This window comes from Monodelphis domestica, chromosome 4 (assembly GCF_027887165.1).
Source record: "Monodelphis domestica isolate mMonDom1 chromosome 4, mMonDom1.pri, whole genome shotgun sequence".
NCBI classification, from domain to species: domain Eukaryota; kingdom Metazoa; phylum Chordata; class Mammalia; order Didelphimorphia; family Didelphidae; genus Monodelphis; species Monodelphis domestica.
The window spans coordinates 114,946,995-114,969,465 of record NC_077230.1 but is presented as its reverse complement, the minus strand read 5'-3'; the positions used below and the strand labels follow the sequence as shown (position 1 = coordinate 114,969,465).

General features: G+C 32.7%; 1 protein-coding gene across 2 annotated transcripts in view; it reads left to right on the top strand.

Annotated features, from left to right (window-relative positions):
* Positions 1-22,471, top strand: part of CNTNAP5 (contactin associated protein family member 5) — a 908,736-nt gene that overhangs the window by 535,327 nt on the left and 350,938 nt on the right. For both annotated transcript variants that reach the window (XM_056793728.1, XM_056793729.1), the window contains exon 12: positions 16,729-16,848. In XM_056793728.1, coding sequence (XP_056649706.1) covers positions 16,729-16,848 — 120 coding nt within the window. The remainder of the gene's footprint in view (positions 1-16,728; positions 16,849-22,471) is intronic.

Below are 22,471 nucleotides of genomic sequence, written 5' to 3'. Positions count from 1 at the left end.
AAGTAATTCTACTGGTTTATACATGTATCATTATCCAAAAACTATTTCCATCTTATTCATATTTGCAATAGAGCGATCCTGTAACATCAAAACCCTAGTCATATGCCTATCGAATCAGGTGATCAATCATATGTTTTTTTTTTCTGCATGTCTGCTCCCACAGTTCTTTCTCTGCATGTGGATAGTGTTCTTTCTCCTAAGTTCCTCTGGATTGTCCTGGGATCATTCCATTGCTGCTTGTAGAGAAGTTCATTACATTCTATTATGCTACAGTATATCCATCTCTGTGTATAATGTTCTCCTGGTTCTGCTCCTTTCACTCTGCATCAATTCCCAGAGGTTTTTCCAGTTCACATGGAATTCCTCCAGTTTATCATTCCTTTCAGCACAATGGTATTCCATCACCAATAGATACCACAGTTTATTCAGCCATTCCCCAATCATTTTCCAATTTTTTGCCACCACAAAGTGCATGGCAATAAATATTTTTCTTTAACCCAGGAGGGGGAGGGGGTGGGGATAAGATCCCCTTGGCACTGCTTTATAGTAAGGTTTAAGATCTTATATTAAAAATTTTTTTTACCTTGATATTCTTGATCTTTTGTGCTTCCAGATGAGCATTATTATAATTTTCCCTAATTCTATAAAAGCATTTTTTGGTAGTTTGAAAGGTAGGGTACTGAATAAGTAGATTAATTTGGGTATGATTGTTATTTTTATTATATTAGCTCTTCTTACCAAGGAGCAATTAATTTTTTTTCTAATTGTTGAGATCAAGTTTTAACTGTCAAAAGTGTTTTGTAGTTGTGTTCATACGGTTCCTGTCTTTGTCTCAGTAGATAGATTCCTAAATATTTTAGATTATCTAGAATGATTTTAAATGGAGTTTCTCTTTCTAACTCTTGCTACTGAGTTTGCTGGAAATATATAGAAATGCTGATGATTTATGTGGGTTTATCTTGTACCCTGCAACTTTGCTAAAATTGTTAATTAATAGGCTAGCCTTTTAGTTGATCTTCTGAGATTCTTTAAGTATACCATCATATCATAGGCAAAGAGTGATAGTTTAGTATACTCATTGTCTACTTTAATCCCTCCAATTTCTTTTTCTTCTCTAATTGCTAATAGCATTTCTAGTACAATATTAAATAATAGATGTTATAATGGGAATCATTGCCTCGCTCCTGATCTTTTTGGGAAGGCTTCTAACTTGTCTCCATTGCAAATAATACTTACTAATGGTCTTAAATATATACTATTTATTATTTTGAGGAATGGCCCTTATCTTCCTATACTTTCTAGTGTTTTCAATAGGAATCATTTATATATCATCATAATCAGCTTACTTTTCCACCCTCTTTCTGAGTAAATTCCTTCTATTTTCTCTACTATTGAGTAAATTTTGAGAATTAAAGAAATCCTCTTTCCATGTAGACATATAAACATTTTGACCTTAATAAGTCCCTAGGTCCTGTGTAATCCTGATTGTAGCTCCATGATATTTGAATGGTTTCTTTATGAACATTTGAAGTATTTTTTTCTTGGATTGGTGGCTTTCCAATTTTAGCTACAGGTAGTCCAATAATTCTCAAATTGTCTCTCCTATATCTGTTTTTAAGATCAGTTGTTTTTTCAAAATATATTTCATGTTTTCCTCTGTTTTTTTTTCATTCATTTGATTCTTCTTCATTATTTCTTGATTTGTCACAAAATCATTAGTTTCTAGATGGTCAATTTTAAGTTTTAAGACCTGGTTTTCCTATGTCACTTTTTGATTCTCCTCTTTCAGTTGGCCCATTTCTTCTTGTATCACTTTCCTTTCTCCTTGCATCACTTTCATTTCTTCTTTCATCTCTTTAATTTCCTTTCCCAACTTTTCCTCTCCCTTTCTTAATTGGTTTTTGAAGTCTCTTTTTTTTGAGCTCTTCCAGACTTTGTGTCTAATCCATATTTTCTTTTGGACTTTGTGTGTGTCTCCTTTGCTTTCACTGTCTGCTTCTGTATCTGTACCTTTTTCTTTGTCTTCATAAAAAAGCAATGTACAGAGAGCAATTTTCTCAGTCTTACTAGGTTTAAAAATGACATCTATTATAGTGCTGTGGCCAACAAAAGAAGGCTATTCCTAACCACATGGAAAGGGAACAATATTGCCTCAATATTAGGAGATCTAGGTATGTCAAGGTAAGCTCCCTTAGGGATACCTTCAGTTAGGTTTACTTTTCTAAAGGCTCCATGACAGGCATGTAACCAAATTGGAAGGCTATATCTATTTTCATAGATGATATTTAAACTCAGCTTCTAGAGAGTTAGATTTAATGAATTAGAAATTATAATGAACTAGTGCTCAGGAGACCTAGGTTCTAATTCTGGCCCTGCCAGGAACTTCCTTAATATTATTAGACATATTACTTTACCTCTTTGGACCTCATTTTCCTAATTTATCCACTGAGAACAATAATATATGCTTCATCTGCCTCATAATGTTTTTGTGAGTACAACATGAAATAGCCCACACAAAAGCAGTTTGAAAAAATATAAATAATTAAACAGGAACAAAATAGTACAATTCTTATTATATCACACTGATCAATGTCAGTTATAATATTAATATAATTTATATTATTAGTTATTTTTACTAGGTTCTATCCTTGATTTCTACTTGTAGAGTATGCGAACTGGTGGAATCCCAAAAACACAGGGGCCTCAATGATGAATCTCAATGAAGAAAAGAAGGATTTTATTAACTTGGCAATTCTTTTACTTTTCAGTTTTCCACCACTAAAGTAACTTCAACTTCTCATTTCACTGGAACAACAGAAGATTTTAATATACTAAATATTGCACCCCACTACTCAAACACATTCCTCTACTTCCCACTCTCTCTGAATAATGTCCAATGTAACATTCAAGGTACTCCCTGATCTGACCCCAAACAACCTCTCAGACTTAACCTCCTCCTACCTCCCTTCAAACTTATCCTCCTACCTTCTTTGACTAAAACTGTATGTTCTAGCCAAGCTTCATTACTCATCCTCTCTGAGCATGCAATGTTGCCTTTGTTCACAATATTCCATCTGCCTAGAATGCTCCATAGTCAAGCATCCAAATACCTTCCATTCTCTAAGGCCCAGATGAAAGTATACTTCCTCTGTGAAGATTTCTCTTCCCTCCCACCACTTTCAGCACTCTTATTTTTGTAGCATATTCATAATACCTGCCTTATGACACTTTGACCTTGCATTATAGTTCCATAAGTGAGTATTTTATTTAACAACAAAAATAAATACTGTTAACATTTACATAGCATTTCAGAGTTTAGAAAGTGCTTGATATATATATATATATGTATATATATATATATATATATATATTATCATTCATTCATTAAATCATACCCTGTGTGATCCTTACAACAACCGTTTAAGGGCAAGAACTGTATCTTCATTTTCTATTACTTTGTTGCCTATTCCTTCAGCAAGACTTTGCTTTTAGGGTCACATTATTTCTTCATCAACTGAATGAATGGATGAATAGATGGATGCGTGAATGAATAATTGATTTCTAGTGACAATTTATATCCTTTCATGCAAAAGCTATCATTAGTTCCTAATTCAATCTTTCAACTATCCCTTCAGATAGCATTTCTATGCTGTATATATGTTTAAAAAATAACATAGAATTCTTCATATAAGTACATATATGTACATATGAAATATAAAATATATAGCATCATAATGTATGGCATGAAAAGGAAATAATCCTGTCAACAAAGCAGCCCACAGAACTGAGCTTATTAGTCTGTCAGCAGAAGAGTTGTCAAAGTCCATTGTAAGTAGCAAAGATTTCACACTGACAGTTAATGTGATGATGGTAGACCCTGGCAATCATTCCTGCAGTTTATTGTCTCCCATAATCTTGCTGTCTTGCCAGCCTGAAGAGGAGGTGATTATTTCTATCTCCTAACACTTGATTTTTATTGTTGCTGTTGTTTAAACAGATGCTTAATGAAAGAGCCAGTATTTGCTCACATAGAAAAGTGTTTCCTATTGCTTTCAGTCATCCAGCAGATTAAACTGGAACTTTAGATTCTGATAGTATTAGAATCTATATTTCTATGATCTAAATTTATTTGTAAGGCAATGTTACTCCACAGTATAAGATGTCCTGATGGCTAACAGTCTTATAAAAATAGCTTCAGTGAAAATAAACAAATAAACTAAAAAATAACAACCAAGAAAATTATATTCAGAAGACACATAAAAGATAATTCAAAACAATTTAATATATTGAGTAAAATTATTTTCTTGGGCTTCTTGGACCTTTATTTGAACACTTCTATAAGAAATCCCATTTAATCATTGGCCAAATCCAGTAGTTTAGAATTTTTTTTCTTTCAGTGATACATGTCTCTTGGTAATATCCACTCCCTTTGCTCTAATGCATGTATATGAGATACCTAACTACTGTATACTAGTTCTAATCTCACTGACTCATATAAGACTTTAGGGATCTCTCAAAAAAACAAATCCCATTGCACCCCTCATTTTGTATGGTGAATCTTGATAAGAGATGAGTGGGTATTCCATGGAGGCTTTGGTAAAATAATACTGAAAGGCCCATAAATTAATTTTAGGCCACTGTAGCACACCATTTATTTCCATTAATGTCATAAATGTGACTAATAGCACTGAGCATGTTTCAACCCACATTGTATTTTTATTAAGATTTTTAACTTTTGTTCATTTTAAATTCTTTTAAACTATAACCAGACTTTTTGGTTTAGAACACCCAAGTGTTTAAGGAATATTTTTATATTTCTGTCTTTGTTCCTAGTTTAGTAAGGAAATAGAAGAAAAAAATAAGACCTTATTCCTTTCTACAAGATCCTGGAATCCAAATTTTGGGACAAGTCTAATACACATTTTAAATATTAATGAAATTAACACTGAATACAAGATAATCTCTAATAAAGCAAATAAAAACACAGAGACAAAATGTCCATCAGGCAGTAAAGAAAGGGAGAATACTATTTGCTGTGATAGCCAATGAAAACATTATGGAAGAAATGAAATTTACGTTGTGAAATCATAAATGTGAAATTTCCCTCTACAGGTTAAGGCACTGTGTATGTGTGTGTGTGTGTGTGTGTGTGTGTGTGTGTAAGTGTGTGTTTGTGTAGCAAAGAATTTTTACATTTAAGAAAACATTCAGTGGCCTAGAAGGAAGAGCAGGGTGGCTATAAAGAATAATTGGGAAACATGTAGACCAAAGAATATGTATGTAGAGGAAAAGTAGATTAAATACAGCACCTTCCAATCAAATATACTCCATGGTCATTTGTATGTCTAGAACTTTAGGATTCAAAGGTTCTGAGAATACCTGATTTTTATCTTTGAGTTATTTTCTGTTCTGTTCTACCATTCATGACTCCATTTGGAGTCTTGGGAAAGATTATGACTCGCCTGGGACACACAGCTAGTAAATGTCTGGGGCTGGATTTGAACTCATGAGGATGAATTTTACTGATTCCAAACCTAGCCCTTGATCAAATATACCACCTAGCTGTTCCTGATTACAGTCAGTACTCCCCTTAGAAAAATAAGAATTTTATTGACTATTTTAAAATATTATCTCATTAATCTTAACAAAAACCCTGCAAAGTAATTTGTATTTTTCTCTTACAAATAAAAGAGCTGAGAGTTGAAGAAGGACATATGTAAGATAATATAGTAATTCAGGTGTAAATTTTCAAATTTTTATTTTTTTATTTTAATTTTTTTTAGTTTTAAAGTTATTTTTTGTTGTTGCTAACAAAATGAAGTCTCTAATACTTCTTGGATAATATTGCATTTGTTTTTCTATTTTGTATGGATGTAAGATGGAAAAAGTGTGTGAAACCAAATTAATGTCTCTATATTCTATCAACCATAGAGAGTTTACGAAGAAAGTATAAATTTAAGTGATTTGACTACTGTCCCACAGCAAGTATGTGGAAGGACTTAATCACAGATAAGATTGAATTCCAACATTTCCCATAGGCAAGGTTACCTGTCTATCCATTATGCCAAACTATTTATCTGTGTATTTGTCTCTACATATGTATATGCATATACAGACACAAAGGTATAATATATACAGGTAAAATACATTGTATATGAACATGTATACACATCTACATGTACACAATACATACATGTGTAATACAGGGTCTGGACCTATGATTTTATTAACCTAGGAAGCTCCAGAATGAGGAAATTTCCTCTACTAATACATGTCTCCATTTTCCTGCAATTTAGAAGTTACTTAGAACACTAGAAGAGTAAGTGACATTCCTGGAAACAAATAAGTCAGTATGTATCAACAGCATGCCTAGACTCAGGATATTTTCAATGTGAAGTCACTTTCCAGTCTACAATACTGTGTTTCCCTTCATGTATATACAGGTATACATACATAGTGCAGACATGCATAATTTGTAATTATATATAAATAAGCAAGCATATTAAACTATCCTGAATCTAAAATAAAATATATCTTTATCATAATTTTAATAATATCTAACATGAACATGGCACATTATTTTGCAAAAGCACTTTTATTATCTCATTTGTTCCTTAAAACATTCCTTTGAGATAGGTATTAGTAATATTATTGTTCCCATTTTGCAGATGAAGTAACTGAAGTTGAGAAACATTAAGTGGCTTTTCCAGTATGTAAATAGCTAAAAAGGGATTTCAATTCAGGCCTTCCTGACTTCAGTTCAGCTTCTTAATTCTCTCTGCATACTCCTTCAATTTAAACTAAGAGGTTAGCATAAATACCCTAAATTTCTCCCCAAATCTATTTCAGGTGACTGAGAATCTAGTTTAAAGAAAGTTTACTAAAATTTCCTTTTTTTTTTAAATATTTTTTCTATCAGTTTTTCTTCTTAAAGGAAAGAAATATTATTAAAGCTGGAACAAAATTGATCTAAAAGTCAGCCTCACAACCTCATGGCATCCCTTTTTCTGCTTCTCTATGCTAGGGGTCCTAATGATTTGCCCAAGGTACACATGTAATTTATGGTCAAGTTGAAACTTGAACCCAGGTATTTTGAATGCTTGCTGAAAGTTCCTTTTACTAAATGAAGCAGCTTCTGAAGGAAATATAAGACCTATTACTCAGAGAACAAGTTAGACCAGATGATTAGAGCATAGTGTTTTGAAGTCTTTAGGGGATAGAATAGTGAAGTTTGTAAAAATGGAGACTTGAATCCAGGACTTCAATCCCCAGAAGTCCTTGCTCCACTTCCCCAGAATGTTTTGTAATATCACGGAATTCTCACCTGGGCTGAGATCAAGATGGGGTATTTAACCTGATTGGAAAGGCTTTTGGGCTCTCTTTGCTTTTTCCCCTTTGCTGCTTCCATCTCTTTTCATAATGTAGGTGAGGTTGTCTAGGCCCCTGGGCCTAGACATGTGCTTTCTTATTCTGTATTTTCTTTAATCCTTAACCTTTAATAAACCTCTAAAAATATAATATTCCTTGCAGAGAGAAACTAATTTCTACCCTGACTCAATGTTCCTAAATTTTAATCTTTACAGGTTCAAACTATGTTAGAGTGCATATTTATTGCATGTCAAGCTCAGGAATTTTAATTTTATTTTCATCTTGTACCTTATTGTCCTTTAAGTCTCCCATGTGGACAAAGCAACCTCAATCAATATTTTCCCCCTTCTGATAAAAGTGACCATTCTGTATTATCTTAACTACAAATTAAAATAATGTGAGGTGGGAGGAAATGTGGGTGCAAGAAGAAAATAATAGTTGAAATACTGTCCTTGGGATATTCTTCTGTAGTCATATTTCTTATTTTTTTTTTTGGGAAAGAAAGAAGGAATGGAAGAAATCTACTAATTAAAAGATAAATGGAAAGAATTTCATTCAAAGTTTCCTTACAAGATTGTTCTACTCAGAAATCAAATCTCAGTGTCAACTTCGTAACAGAGACATAAAACAATCTCATTAAGAACTTGGTGAATATTGGTAAAAGGTCAGACATAGTTGAAGCAGTACCAACTCTGAGAAGTTTGAAAGTTTATGAGAAAATTGGACAGCTTTAGATTTAAACATTCAAGAACCTCCAACTTAGGAAAGGTTGAAATGTAATGATCAGTCAATGGAATTTTGCCCAAATCAAGGAGAAAACTAGCTGTAAAAATTTGAACTAATACCCTGAAGCCTGAGTTTAATGGGAGAAATGTGATGTTTGATACATGGTAGCTTTCTAGTTATCACATACATCCAAAGACATTTCTACTATATATACATATAATGGGTATAATAGGTCTTGGGAAAGAGAATGAAGTGATTTCATTTCACCTAAACTCTCTTTCCCTTATAGATATGTCAAATATGATATTCTAGAAAAAAGAATAGTGGTTTTAAGCAGTGACTCAGCAGTGAGGGTTGGGAATTGGGTAGGATTTTAAAGAACTTATTGAAACAGAGAGTGAATTCTGCCTAACAGAAAGACATTTTAAACTGGCTTTAACAGGAATCTAAAATGATTGAGATTCCAACAGAATGTGAAAGAATTAGAGATTGAAACAGTTTCTTTCATTTAGTCAGGCGTTGAATATTTCAGTCTTGTGACATGTTTCAGGAGGGCCTAAAAGCTTAAATTAAGTACTTATTGTCAGTGCTTTCACATATGTATATACATATGTATACACAGGCCCACACTCAGTTTGCCATTGAAAAATATCTTTGTATTTACTTTCATAGAGACCTAGTAGATTATTTGCCTACTCTTTTAACTATCACAGCTTAAATGTGTGTGTGTGTACATTTGTGTTTCTCCATTCTTTCAGGAAGGCTCTGTGTTTGAATAGGAAAATGTTTGTTCACAGTTGAAAAGCACGTTAGTTAGGAAGTCTTGCATTCTAATTCAGCTGTTAATACATTCATTATATGATCTTAGGCAAATAACTTAGCCTTAATTAACTGTTATTTTGTTTGACTTTTTATCTGTAGAATGTATTGCCTATTTCAAGGAGTTGATGCGAATCTCAGAAAAAGTTCATTTTTATGAAGCAATTTGCAGAACATAAACATGCTATCTAAAATATTGGTTATTATTTATTTTTTATTAATTTATTATTATTGCCACTCCTAATATGTAATTGAATATTTCAAATATTCCATCTTATTAATCTTCTTAGAACATATTCATCATTTTTAATAAAAAAAAACTATTTTCTGAAGGCCAATCCTCTAAAAAACAGCTTTACCAAAAGTAGGCTGGATTTTAAATGACAAACAATACCATCCATTAGTCTATTGCTGGGTCCGTATCCAAAACCTTTACAGTTTCACACACCAATTACGACTTTGTATTCTCTACATTGTCAAGCAATAGTGCACAAAATGGGTTCATAGATTATAAAACAAATGTCAAGGAGGGGAGGAGAATTATCAAGTTTGCACAAAAAGAATGGAAATTTTTGAGGAGATAGTAGCTTATATGTATGCCAATGGCTGGTTCTTTTTTTTTTCTTCTTCTTATTCGAATCTCTCATTACTATTAGTCCATACCATTACAGTTGCAAACCTGCCATTCTGGAGTTATTTAATGTTCTCTTCCACGAATTTTATTTTTAAACCAAATTGGACTAATCTCCAAACTTTGAATCTTTTATACCTTCCCTCCTTCTTCTTTTTATCTTTTCATTCTCAATTTTTAAAACATCTTTGGTCTCCTCTTCATCATTTAAATTCTGACTAATCTTTGTGATAGTTGGAAAGACTATGGATAAGTTCAATGAATGTTAAATTCAAATCTTCCTTATTTTCTTTCATACTAGTGATGCTATAATTAAAATTAATCTGGGAAACTTTACATTAAATTGAAGGAGAAAGAGAAAGAGAAGAGAGAGAGAGAGAGAGAGAGAGAGAGAGAGAGAGAGAGAGAGAGAGAGAGAGAGAGAGAGAGAGAGAGAGAAAGAATAAACAATATTAAAGTCTCCCAGCTGTGTTGCACTTCATCAGTTTTCAGATTTCCCAACTGGTTCTGGCCCATTTAAAAGCTGCCCCAAGGGGGCTTTGCAAGTCAAATCATCAGGTAATATGTATTAAGGCAAGAAAGGCCAGCCAAAGAGAGAACTTAAATTCAAGAAGGCACAGGAGCCAAAACAAAAAAGAATGAGCTCCTGTTCTGGCAGTCTCTTACATCATCAATGATGTCATTCTACTTAACTTTCTGATTGGGCAATCTGGGTCATGAATCCTGACCCCCAGGCAAGTAGTCAAGCCTTGAAGGTGCTTCTGCTAACCATTCAGGAACTCAGGGCTTCAGCTGGCCATGAAGTCTTCCCTGTCAGGTGACTTGTCATTCTTTCTTAATGTGCATGTGCCCAGTAAGGGATTATGTTTTTATTTTAATTTCACACAGTTGTGTGACTTTAAGAAAACCGCTTAAGATTTCTGGGCTTCAGTTTGCTCATCAGTAAAATGGTCAATTAGGATGAACTCTAATATCTTTTTCACCTTTAAAGCCATTACCCCATTTTAATACTTTAAGGTCTAAATCAAATGCATATTCTTCTGTAATGTCTTTTGTTCTTCACCTTTACCTGCCAATCAGGAAAGAATTCCTGCCTTAGAGCACACATAGAACCCTGCTTTACATTTCCTTTATAAATACCTATTATATAAGTTATCTGTGTATGTAATCGTACCCTCCTTCTAGATTTCTCCCTTTCTACTCTCCAAAGGGAAAGAATCACTTTTTTAATATTTAAGTGAATTTACATTTTTAAGAACCTATTATGTTCCAGGTACTGTATGAAGTACTGGGAAATACAAATAAAGGGAAAAAAAGCAGGTACTACCTTCAAGGAGCTTAAAATCTAATGTGAGAAGACAGTGTACCAAAGGAAGCTGAAAAGGGGAGGGCACCAGGGAGGACTTGTTCTTTGGAATGCTTGTTCTTTGGAATTCAAATCAAGCAGAGCTGCTAAAGGAATATGGAGAATAAGCAGTAAAATTCTGAAAGTTCAGAGCCTTCTATAAAAGAAGGCTTGAGGAAGAATTTGGTTCTTGACCCTTTAGCCCTCAAATTAGGGGGAAAGGCCACTAAGGAGTTAAGGGTCCAAAACTGTGTCAGTCAGCTTGATGATGGTATTTCAAATGATTAGCTGTTCTTGAGTGGTCCAAGATAAATTCTAAACCAAGCAAAACTCCTGATAGAAAGTGGACAGTAATAAAAATTTGGATTCCTTCTTTTCTCTTAACTCCATACACAGTAGGAACTTAATAAATATTCCCTTAATTAAAATGAGTTGAATAATCCAAATGACATGTGTTAGTATATTCAGTTAACTAATGGTATATATCATTTCCTCTTTTCTCTTCAATTAGTACTGTAAGCCTTTTGATTGAAGCTTTCTTTTACTAGATAAATTTTCTCATTAACACTGTGACATTATCTAAGAAGGCCCTCTAAGCTTGCTGGACTTTTGTCTATCAAAGGGGATATGAGAATTACAGCAATAAATACATTTATATCCTTAATCTTATTGCTGAGTTGAATTCATTTTAAATGTTTTCTCCTGCTTGAGCTGAAAACTTCCACTGGCTTTTCTAACATTGTTGTGTGATTAATCGCTTTCAATCTAGGTATTTGTAGTCTTTTGAATTGTTCCAAAATATCAAAGGTTATAATTATTGAAATTATTGTAGATGATGAATTAATTCAGCATGACTGTCTCCTGCTTTATTGGGAAGGAATATTTTCCAGTTCCATGGCAGAGAGCCCTTCCTCCACATTAGTCCCATAATCTATTTTTAACTCACACTTACTCCTTTTATCAATTGTCTTATTATAAGAGAATCACTCATCTTACCCATAGACACATCCATGACAAGTTAGCAATATTGTGGGACAATTCCTATGGGCACATCAAGTTCTTATCTTAAGAATGGCAGCATCTTGAAAAGCTACACAGACTTACATTATTCTTGAGAAGTGGGGGTGAGAGTAGAAAGAAAAAGACTGATAAAACTGTCCAAACATCCCCAGAATTTACAGTTTATATTGTTAAACTGGTTTCAAAACCTAGCTGTAACACTAGCTGGACTATAATAATAAAGTTATTTGCCTTCTCTGAAGCTTGGTCACCTCATCTGTAAAGGGGGACAATAATACAAATAGTACCTTCAATGTCAAATTAAAAACATTTCTGAGACCCTTTGCAAATTTTAAAGTGCTAGTTCATATTACTGATCTTTAGGCAAAGGCAAAAGAAGACATATAAAAGAGTTGCCTGTGAAAGTAAGAGAAGTTCGCATTGCATCTGACTTTATAATCATTGTTATTAAATGTGCTATTTTATTTGCTACTAGACACCAGTGAATGTTATTATACCGATTTTAAAGATGAAAGAAGTATAGTTGAGAAATGATAAGTGAAATAAATGTCCAAAGTCATGTAGATATTAAATGACAGATTCAGATATGAAACAAAATTATTAAAATAATAATTATATTAAATAATGAAATCTGATAGAGATAGGGATAGATATGCAATGTATATATGTTCTGTCAGTATACAGCAGCCTTTATACACATGTATATATGCAGGTATATCATGTAAAATTTATAAAACCTTGAACTATTATAGAAAATGATATTATTGTGAAATTTGAAGGATATATATGAGTTAGATCTAATTGCTGAGCCTGAAAGGCTGTAGGACTTGCCCTTTACTCTCAGTCCCTTTTTTAGGATAGAAATGTCAAAGAAGCTATTTCTATTTTGAGAACTACCTGAGACACCAAGAGACATCCTAGCCTGGCACAGTTTCCAAAGTAATTTCAGGAAAAGTCCCCCTCCTCCTTTTTTAACTTACCTCTTTTTTTACATACATCATACAAAATGTATGCAACTTGCTACACCTCTTCCTCACTAGGGGGTTGTTAAGCTTAATTAAATAACTGTCTATAAAAGCAAAATGCTTTCAAAAGGTTTTACAAGCATTTATTTAATTAATGGAATTAATTTAGTCTTATTTATGTCTGGGATAAGAGAGAGAAACAGAGAGAGACACACACATACAGAGAAAGAGAGACAGAGACAGTGAGACAGAGAGAGACAGAGGGGGGAGGGAAGTAAAGGGAAGGGGAGACAGAGACAGTGAGACAGAGAGAGAGAGAGAGAGAGAGAGAGAGAGAGAGAGAGAGATAAACATAGCATATTCAAGAGTAGTGAAATATTATTTTCTTTTGGCTTAGAAACTGAAACTTGTGAAGCAAGATAGGAAAGAGGATAGAACAGTTTCACTCAGTGATACTTAGATGTTTGTATAGTTTTCTAATAGGAGTACAAATGAATAGACATGGGGAGAAATAAAGTAAAAACAAAAACAAACTCTAAATGTAACCCCGATTCTTAAAAATATGTGGCCTACATGCCACTGAATTGCTGTCTATATACAACCACTGGGGCAACTGAATGGCATAATGGGTAGAGTGCCAGACCTAAAGTCAGCAGTTCAAATCAGGCTTGAGACATTTGTTTGTTGTATTACTTTGAACAAGTCATTTAACCCTGATTGCCTCAGTTCTTTATAAAATGAGCTGGAAAAAAAAATAGCAAACTACCAAGTCACAAAGAGGCAGACTCAACTGAAATGAATGAATAATACTAATCTTATGCCTAAATAGAACCGTAAAGAATCACAACTGAAATGACTAAACAACAACAATGCTATCAATATCCTTAACGGTAATAGACATTGCAAGGGCATTTCAAATTGCAACTTAGGTAATAAATTAGCTGTTGGGTCCAGAATTAGGTGGTTTTCTTCATAAATGAAGACAATAGTTCATTTGCTCTTTTCAGCCAAGATATATACCTGTTTCTATCAAGATAAAATCCTATTCTAAAAATTCTTTCCATAACTGTCATTGTTCTTTACATAGCTAACCTTGAATCTTACATATATTTCTGTACTTATAAAGACACATGTATAACTTTAAAAAGGACTAAATTCCAAACAAGGTTTTATGATAATATCATTATTTTTCAATTCTATATTATACAGTGCAAAAGGCTAACCCCCTGATATTGGCAACCAGAATCTTTATCATTTTAGACTGACTTGAACATTAATGCTACTTATATCTGTCACCTACATATTATCCCTAAATGTTAGCAATGATGTTAATAGATGTAAAACTGTGAAAAATAAGAATATTGTTTCTTAGGTAATATTTCATCTCTCTCAACCTTATTTTCCCAACTGCAAAGTGACCATAGCATTTATATAATACATTTGGTTTCACAAAACATTTTAAATATGCTATCTCATTGGAACCTCAGTACAATCTTATGAGATAGCTGCTAATATTATTGCCATTTTTACAGATAACAAAACAAAAAAAATATATAGTCATCTTGCCTAGAGTTAAATAGCAGATCTGTGAGGCAAGATTTAAACTCAGGTTTTCCTGACAACATCAGTTTACTCATATCAACAACCAACTGCCACAATGATTGTTGAATTGAATGACCTCCACATTTCTTATGTTTCTAACACTGTTTATATTGTTCTCTTCATCCTTTTCTACTTCTACCTTCCTCTTATCTCAACTAAAGGCATGGTGGTTACTCCAGTAGTCCAGGAAAATTTTTGATTTATATTTTATGTGTACAAAGGTTTTAAGCATTTTAATAGGATAATAAATCTTGAGCTGAAAGATATATGAAAAGTCATATAGTCCACTTTCCTTTAAAGTGCAATAGTTAGTCATTTAAATATGAGTTCAAATTGAGCCTCAGATATTTACAAGTCATATGAACCTGGGTAAGTCACTTAACCTTGTTTGCCTCAGTTTCTTCATCTGTAAAATGTGCTGGAGAAGGTAATGGCAAACTACTCTAGTATCTGACAAAAGATCACATATGGGGTCAAAAAGAGTTGCACATTACTGAAGTGTCCAAATAACAACCAGCACACTATAGATGAAGAAACCAAGTGTATGAGACCTGAAGTGACTAAAGTCAAGTAGATAGAAAGGGTAACAAACAGAATTTAAACTCATGCCCCATGATTCTGATTCAGTGGTTTTCCTTCAAAAACATGTTGCTTGTTTGAGTTAATAAATATCTATTGAATGTATTACTATTGAAAGCACTACAGGGAAATGTAAATAATGATGAAGATACTGTGTATATCATTGATGCTAGCTCAATTCAATAAACTATTATTAAGTACTTACTTGATATAGATCACTATACTAAGTACCATGATAGGTATGAAATGGCCAAGAGGTATTGTGGACTGACTGCTGGACTTAGAGCTAGGGAAAACCTGAGTTTAACTGCAGCCTAAGATAATTAGTAGCTGTGTGCCTCTGGGCAACTCACTTAAACTCTCTCATATTCAGTTGCTTCATCTAAAAAATTAATAACAACTACTTCTCAGGCTTATTGTCATGATCAATTGAGATAACACATGTAAAAGTATTTTGCAAAACTTGAGGTACTTTATGAGTTAATTATCATTATGTGAATTACTATTACTAATGTTACTAGGGAAAAATTCCTCAGATATGATAGGGTCATTATCCTTCATGTAGTTCATAACCTGGTAAAGCAGTCACAGAGATAAATATAAGATATAAGGCAATAATTCAGATAGATATAACGGACAGTTTTACATGATAAATTCAGTAAAGAGATAGAAAACAACCACCAAAAAGTAGGTCAGAATGAAGAGATCATTACTAGCAAAGGCTTCATGGAGAAGGTGGTATTTAGTTTGGGCTTTAAAGTATTTATAGAAATCCAGTAAATGAAAAGGGAGAGAAAAATATATTCCAGAGTAAATAGTATGAACAAAGTCATAGAGATAGAAGAGGGCCACCACAGACATTTTCTAATGCTAAGACAATATTTGTTTGAGGTACACCACATACATATCAGAGAGTTATAAGGAGTTCATGTGTTTTTAAGGTATTAATTCAATTTGACTGGAACTTTGGCTCCATTTCCAATTTTCTCTTACCTGTGAAATTTCCCTGAACTACTTTAGCCCATGGCAAGCTCTGTAGTTCTTTAACAATAACAGATATAGTGCATATGTATTAGTTTCACCTTCCCAACATATGTCAGGTTCCTTGAAGGACCATGCTTTATACTGCTTTCTTTTACTTTTAATTGACTAGTATAGTGATATTCCTGGAATTTGTGCTCAGAGAATAGTTAATGGTCAATTTAAAGAGGTCAAAGTCATGAGTTCACTCTCCTGTGGACTAATTATTTCAAGTATCATTAATGTTACCATTTGATTGTTCTAATTTCAGTCATCATGATCTCCTGATGCTTGTGGGTAGCTATTTATATGCCACGTGGCCATTAAAAGTTTCTTGATACAGGAATACTATTGATAGAAGAAGTTTATCATTATACAAAAGCTAAAGAGTTATCTTTGCATAAGAACAGATAACCTTCATGTAAGCTGTTGTTTTTTCACATGTGCCTAGGGGATACTACATTATTATGGTTGTAGTCCATCAGCCAATTTGGGTTTAGGACTGATGGAACAGGATTATTCAGTTAAAAGGGTAAAGATTAAATGCAAATGAGGTTATTGATGTCATAGAAAGTGACTGATCATGTTATAGTCAAGAAAACTACAAGAAAAAAATATACTATTCTCTTCTACTTTCTATGTTTCCCTCTTAGCTATCTATGAGCAGTCGTGTGAAGCCTATCGACACAAGGGAAATACCTCCGGCTTCTTCCACATTGATCCAGATGGCAGTGGGCCACTTGACCCTCTTTATGTTTACTGCAACATAACAGGTAAGAGTTCATTTGTATTTAACAGATTCTTTAAATAATATTCATTAGATAACATCTCATTTTAAAGCACAAAATTTTGGGAAAAACATGAATCTTAAGAGTATTTCTAGAGTAAAAACCTAAACAATTAGGTTATTATCAAGGAGGGATAAAATGAATGGGGAAATCTTGACATTTTTTGTCCAGTACTGTCCCTAAAACTTTTTGCCCTGATTACTTAAATGTTTTATACCCTAGAATTAAAAAAAAAAATTTCTATCATGCCAATGACTGAAATCAGTATAACTTAACTCTTATTTTACAATAACCCATAATCAAATTTAATTACACAATTATCCATCATGATATCAATAGTAAAACAGTTAACATTGTCACTATTCTGGTCACTTTTATCTGTATTGTGGAATTAGCTCTGTATAGCAAAAAGAATAGTTTGGCAACAAATAAATCATGTATATGATCATGACATCATAGGAGTTTTCACTCTATACACTTCATATTTAGCCAGTCCTCCCATACCCATATTACCTCCCCACACACACAGACAGATATACACACGTATATAGACACCCCACTACCAACCACCACCGCCGCCAACAAAAACAAGATGGACAAGGTAACCATATTTTCTATCAATAACAATGGAATATAGGCATTTTGATAATCTTAATAGAGTGCTGGACTTGGAATCAAGATTTGTTTTCAGATACTACACCTGAACCTAATCATATGAATTTGGTCAAGTCTTTTAATTTTTACATAACTCATACAACTCCCGGGGACTTCTCTACTAATCAAACAAATGTATTCATTAAGCATCTTCTATGTACTAAGTGATAGATTGATGGAGATGATCCATACTACAATAAAACTGTAAATGCTTTCATAATTCTGCTATTCCAATTCCAAAACAATTCAATGAATATAATATAAATAATATAAAATAAAAAAATCAATGTAATTTAGCTTCTCAGTAATGAAACAAATATATTAGGTTAAAAGTATGTTTTAAATTAGTATATAAGAACTTAATAATATGTATTAAAACATAAGAATTTTAACTTTTCAATGTTACTATTTATTTAAATCATGATAAACTACATTTTGAATATAACATGGATAAATGAGGTGATGAGAGGAATTATTTTTGACTATGCTTATAATAATAGTGATTAAGATATCTCTTGCTTAGGTGACTTCAAATAGGTTAAATTTATTAAATGGATGGAGGATCCAATGTATATTGTCCATAAAATATGGCATAAATATTCTGGAGTTTCCACAAGTATAACTTTTCCCTGAAAAATTATCATTCGCATTCATAAATATTTATTTTATTCTATATAATACAGAAGTCCAAAACATTCCTTCTCATAGAAACCTTAAAGCACTAGCTAAATATGAGTTTTTATTATCATAATTGCTGTTCTTATTGTTTATTGTCATTCTCAGGTCATGAAATTTGCTAAATTCATCCATAATATGAAATATATCAGATAAAACATTCAATTCCCAGAACAGGGTCTTGTCAGCAGTCAATGCTGGTTGACATGAAGAATGATAGCATTTAATTATTCTATTATGTATTAGTGTCAATTAAGCTTTAAACCAGTCTCACCATGTAACTTGAAGACCTATTTTTATCCTCAAGTTGGGGATAGTGAAAATCTAGATTATATCAAAAACTTGCCCAAAATCAGAGAGATCATTAATAATGGTGTTAAAGGATAGGATGCAAGTTATTTCTTTCTCAGGGAAACAGGGATTAGTGTATGATAATTGGATTAATAGAAAATAAGGAACAGAGAGATTAATAACTGAGGATAACTGAACATGTTTAATGTGGTGAACTTGTGGAACTGTATTTCATGAGACTTGGCCACAAATGGGATAAATGCCAGGAGAAGTCTCCAAATATAATACAATGCAGATCATACTTATATTTCAGAGAGAAAACTAATAAAAGAAACATGAAAAAATAGTTTAGTCCTCTACAAATAGTTGGCCTCGTCAGCAACCCAGTTAGCACTTGTAATAAGCTAATCAGATAGGACATGTCAAGGGCAGCCACCTTAAAACCTTGAATAAAGTGAGCATGTGCCATAAATCATGTGAAACTCTTGGACCTAGAAAAGTATGAACACTAGAACTAGTGAAGAGATAACACTAAAGTTTAGTTCTCTTCCTAGGAGAGAGGCTGTATGAACTCTGCACTATTTTATAGTGATTCTTGTAAAGTCTTGTAAAGGAAGCATAAATGACATTTGTAAACAAATGGCTATAGAAAAATGATGTCGTCATCATCATCATTATTATCATCATCATTAGTAATAGTATAAAATAATTAAAATGTTGTAGTAGAAGTAATTGCTATTGTTGGAGCAGTATTTGCCAATACTTTATATAATGATATAGACAGAGGGAGGCAAGTTATTTGTAGGTAAATCTTATCCCTGACTAGAGCTGGGGCAAAGACTTCACTGGGAGGTCTTTGTAGTCTTTCTATGTATATTAACAGACAAATACATTAGAGAGTTGTCAGACCATTGTTTAACTATATATGGGCAGCTAGGTGGCACAATTGATAGACTGCCAGGCTTAAGTCAGGAAGACTCATCTTTCTGAGTTCAAATTTGGCCTTAGATTTTTACTAGCTTTGGCCAAGTCAATAAACCTTATTTGACTCAGTTTTTTCTCATCTATAAAATGATTTGGAGAAAGAAATGGCAGTGCACTCCAGTATCTTTGCCAAAGAACAAAACAAAACAAACAAACAAACAACAAATGGTATGAGGAAGTGTCAGACAAAACTGAAAATTGACTATGTTCCTTCCACTATCCTCATAATGAAAACCAAAAGATTTTAAATATCATTAATATAATAGTGAATTATATTTATTTATACTTTTGTAGAAAATATTTCATATATTTGTTAAGGTGTACCAAATAATATTTTTGAAAATATACATTAAGATCATAAATATTGAATTATTATATCTGGAAAGAATTTTTAATCTATTCAATTCTGTCATTTTATACATAAAGGAATTGAGACCCAACTTAGTAAAAAAGAAACCTCACATAGTGCCTAAAGTCCTGAATTTGGAATCATATTGCCTGGATTCAAATACAAATTTTTCCATTTACTACTCATATGATCGTACACAAGTTAATACTCTTTTTTGGAGCTCAATTTACTTGGCGATTGATAGAAATAGGCAACAAATAATCACTTTGGTCTCTTCTAACTCTAAATCTGATGGGCTTATTGCATGCTTTAAGTCTTCCCTCTGCTGTTCAGTACATGATGACTTTTAACACTATACATACCTCAGTTTCCCTATATATAAAATATTAAGCAAAACAATATATTAGGCACTGTGCTAAGGGCAAAAGTAAAAATCCTTTGACCTAAAGGTACTTATCATCTAGCCATATATATATATGTATATATATATATACATATATATATATATAGTATGTATGCAAGTATATATATGTATATATGTATGTACAAATAGATTTGAAGTAGATCCTTACTATTCTTATTATCAGCAGCATTTTTTGTGGAAGAAGAACTAGCAGCTTTGAGTTTCTGGAAAGACTTTAAATTAACATTTAAGTCAAGCTTTAAAGGAAATTAAGGATTCTAACAAAAAAAAAAAGTAAAAAGATTTGTTTAGAACCATTGGGGAGAATCATTACAAAGACACAGAAATAATGTAATAAGTCCAGTTTTCATGAATTGTAGTCCTACGAGGCAGTAGAATATAATAATGATAGAAAGGTAGATTGTAGTTTGGTTGTGAAAGTCCTTAAATAGTAAACGGAGAAGTTTAAATAGGAGGCGACTAGAATTTATTGAGTTGGAGTAGTAATGTGATCAAATTCCTGCTTTAGAAAAAAAATGCTGCATGGAGGAAAAATTGGAGTAGAAACTTGGAGCTAAGAGACCAATTAGAAAGCTATTTCAGTATTGTCCAGCCCAGAGATAATGAGGCCTGGCCTAGTGTGGTAGTTGTATGAGTTAAAAGCAAGGGGTAACATATGAAGAGAAGTAATGTTAAAAAGTAGACTGGAGTTTAAACGTGGAGGGATTTGAAATGAGATAAAGGAATGTCATATAGGAAGAATCTGGCCATCATAGAAGATTGCTCAGCACATGAATGGCATTGGCACTGGCAATTGGTGGAGGAGTTGGGAAAGGGAGAGACTGAACAAAAAATAGTATGGAAAATATTTGAATGACCTAAGTGAAAAGTGATACAATTCTTATCTATGATAGGACTATTTACTCAGACATTTTTATAAAGTACTTTCTATAGAGATGAAGACATTTTAGAGAGATATTGTGGCAGGAGAATAGGCATGATTTAATAATAAATTGAATTTAAGGAATTAGGAAGAAGTAAGAGTCAAGCATCACTTCAGGGTTAGAGATTTTATACTGAAGACTAATATATTCTGATATAAAAAAGAGAAGAGGAAGAGTAAATTTGGGGAAGAAGAAAAGAATTTCTACTTAAAATACATTGAATAGAATGGTAAATTATTTTCTTTGGGTCTTTCTCAGTGATTTTAAGATTATTTTATTACTTTAAAATAATAATTATTTTTACTCAGATAGCAATTTGAAGGGATTACATACACATTAGAAGTTTTATCAACAAAGTTTAATAATCTTAAGTATGATTGGGAATTTATTTCTTGTTTCTAATGTGTGTGTGTGTGTGTGTGTGTGTTGAGTAAGTATATATTGTATAAAACCGTTTCTTTCCAACTATCTTGAGGGATAAAAAGTACAATTGAAATCAGAGTCCAATGAACTTAATTCTGAACTGATAGATGGCTTATTAGTAAACATAATATAGAAATCCCTCATTTTACTGTAATTTATTGTGCTTCATAGCTATTGCATTTTTACAAACTGAAAGTTTGTGGCAACCTTGCTTAAAGAAAGTCTAATGGCACCATTTCCCCAACAGCAAGTACACACTTATTGTCTTTGTGTCACAGTAATTTTTTGATAACTCTTACAATACTTTAAACATTTTCATTCTATGTAATTATGGCAATCTGTGATCAGTGATCTCTGATTTTATTTTAAATTTAAGAAGCATTTATTAAGTGTCTGCTATGGGCCAGGTATTGTGCTGAATGGTGGGGATAAAAAGAAAGGCCAAAAAAAAAAATAGAATCCTGATCCCATATACCTATATACAAAACAAGATTATATAGATCTTAAATTATATGTAGTCTCAGAAGGAAGACATTAAGGTTATGGGAAACCAGGAAAAGCATCATACTGAAGGATGGCTATTAGCAGAGACTTGAAGGAAGCCAAGGAAGTCAGGAGGCAGAAATGAGGAGAGTGAGAGCTCTAGGCACAATATAAATTGTTGTGTTCCAGGAATAGTAAAGATGCCATTGTATAGATCAAAAAGTATATTGAAGTGCAGAAGATATAAGAAGATTGGAAAAATGCTTCATAACATGATGAACACTGAAACATGTATTTTATGATAATATATGTTCAACCTATATCATAGAATCTGTCTTCTTGGGGAGGGCCAGGGATGGGTGGGAGGGAAAGGATATGGATTGCAAAATGTCAGAAAATGAA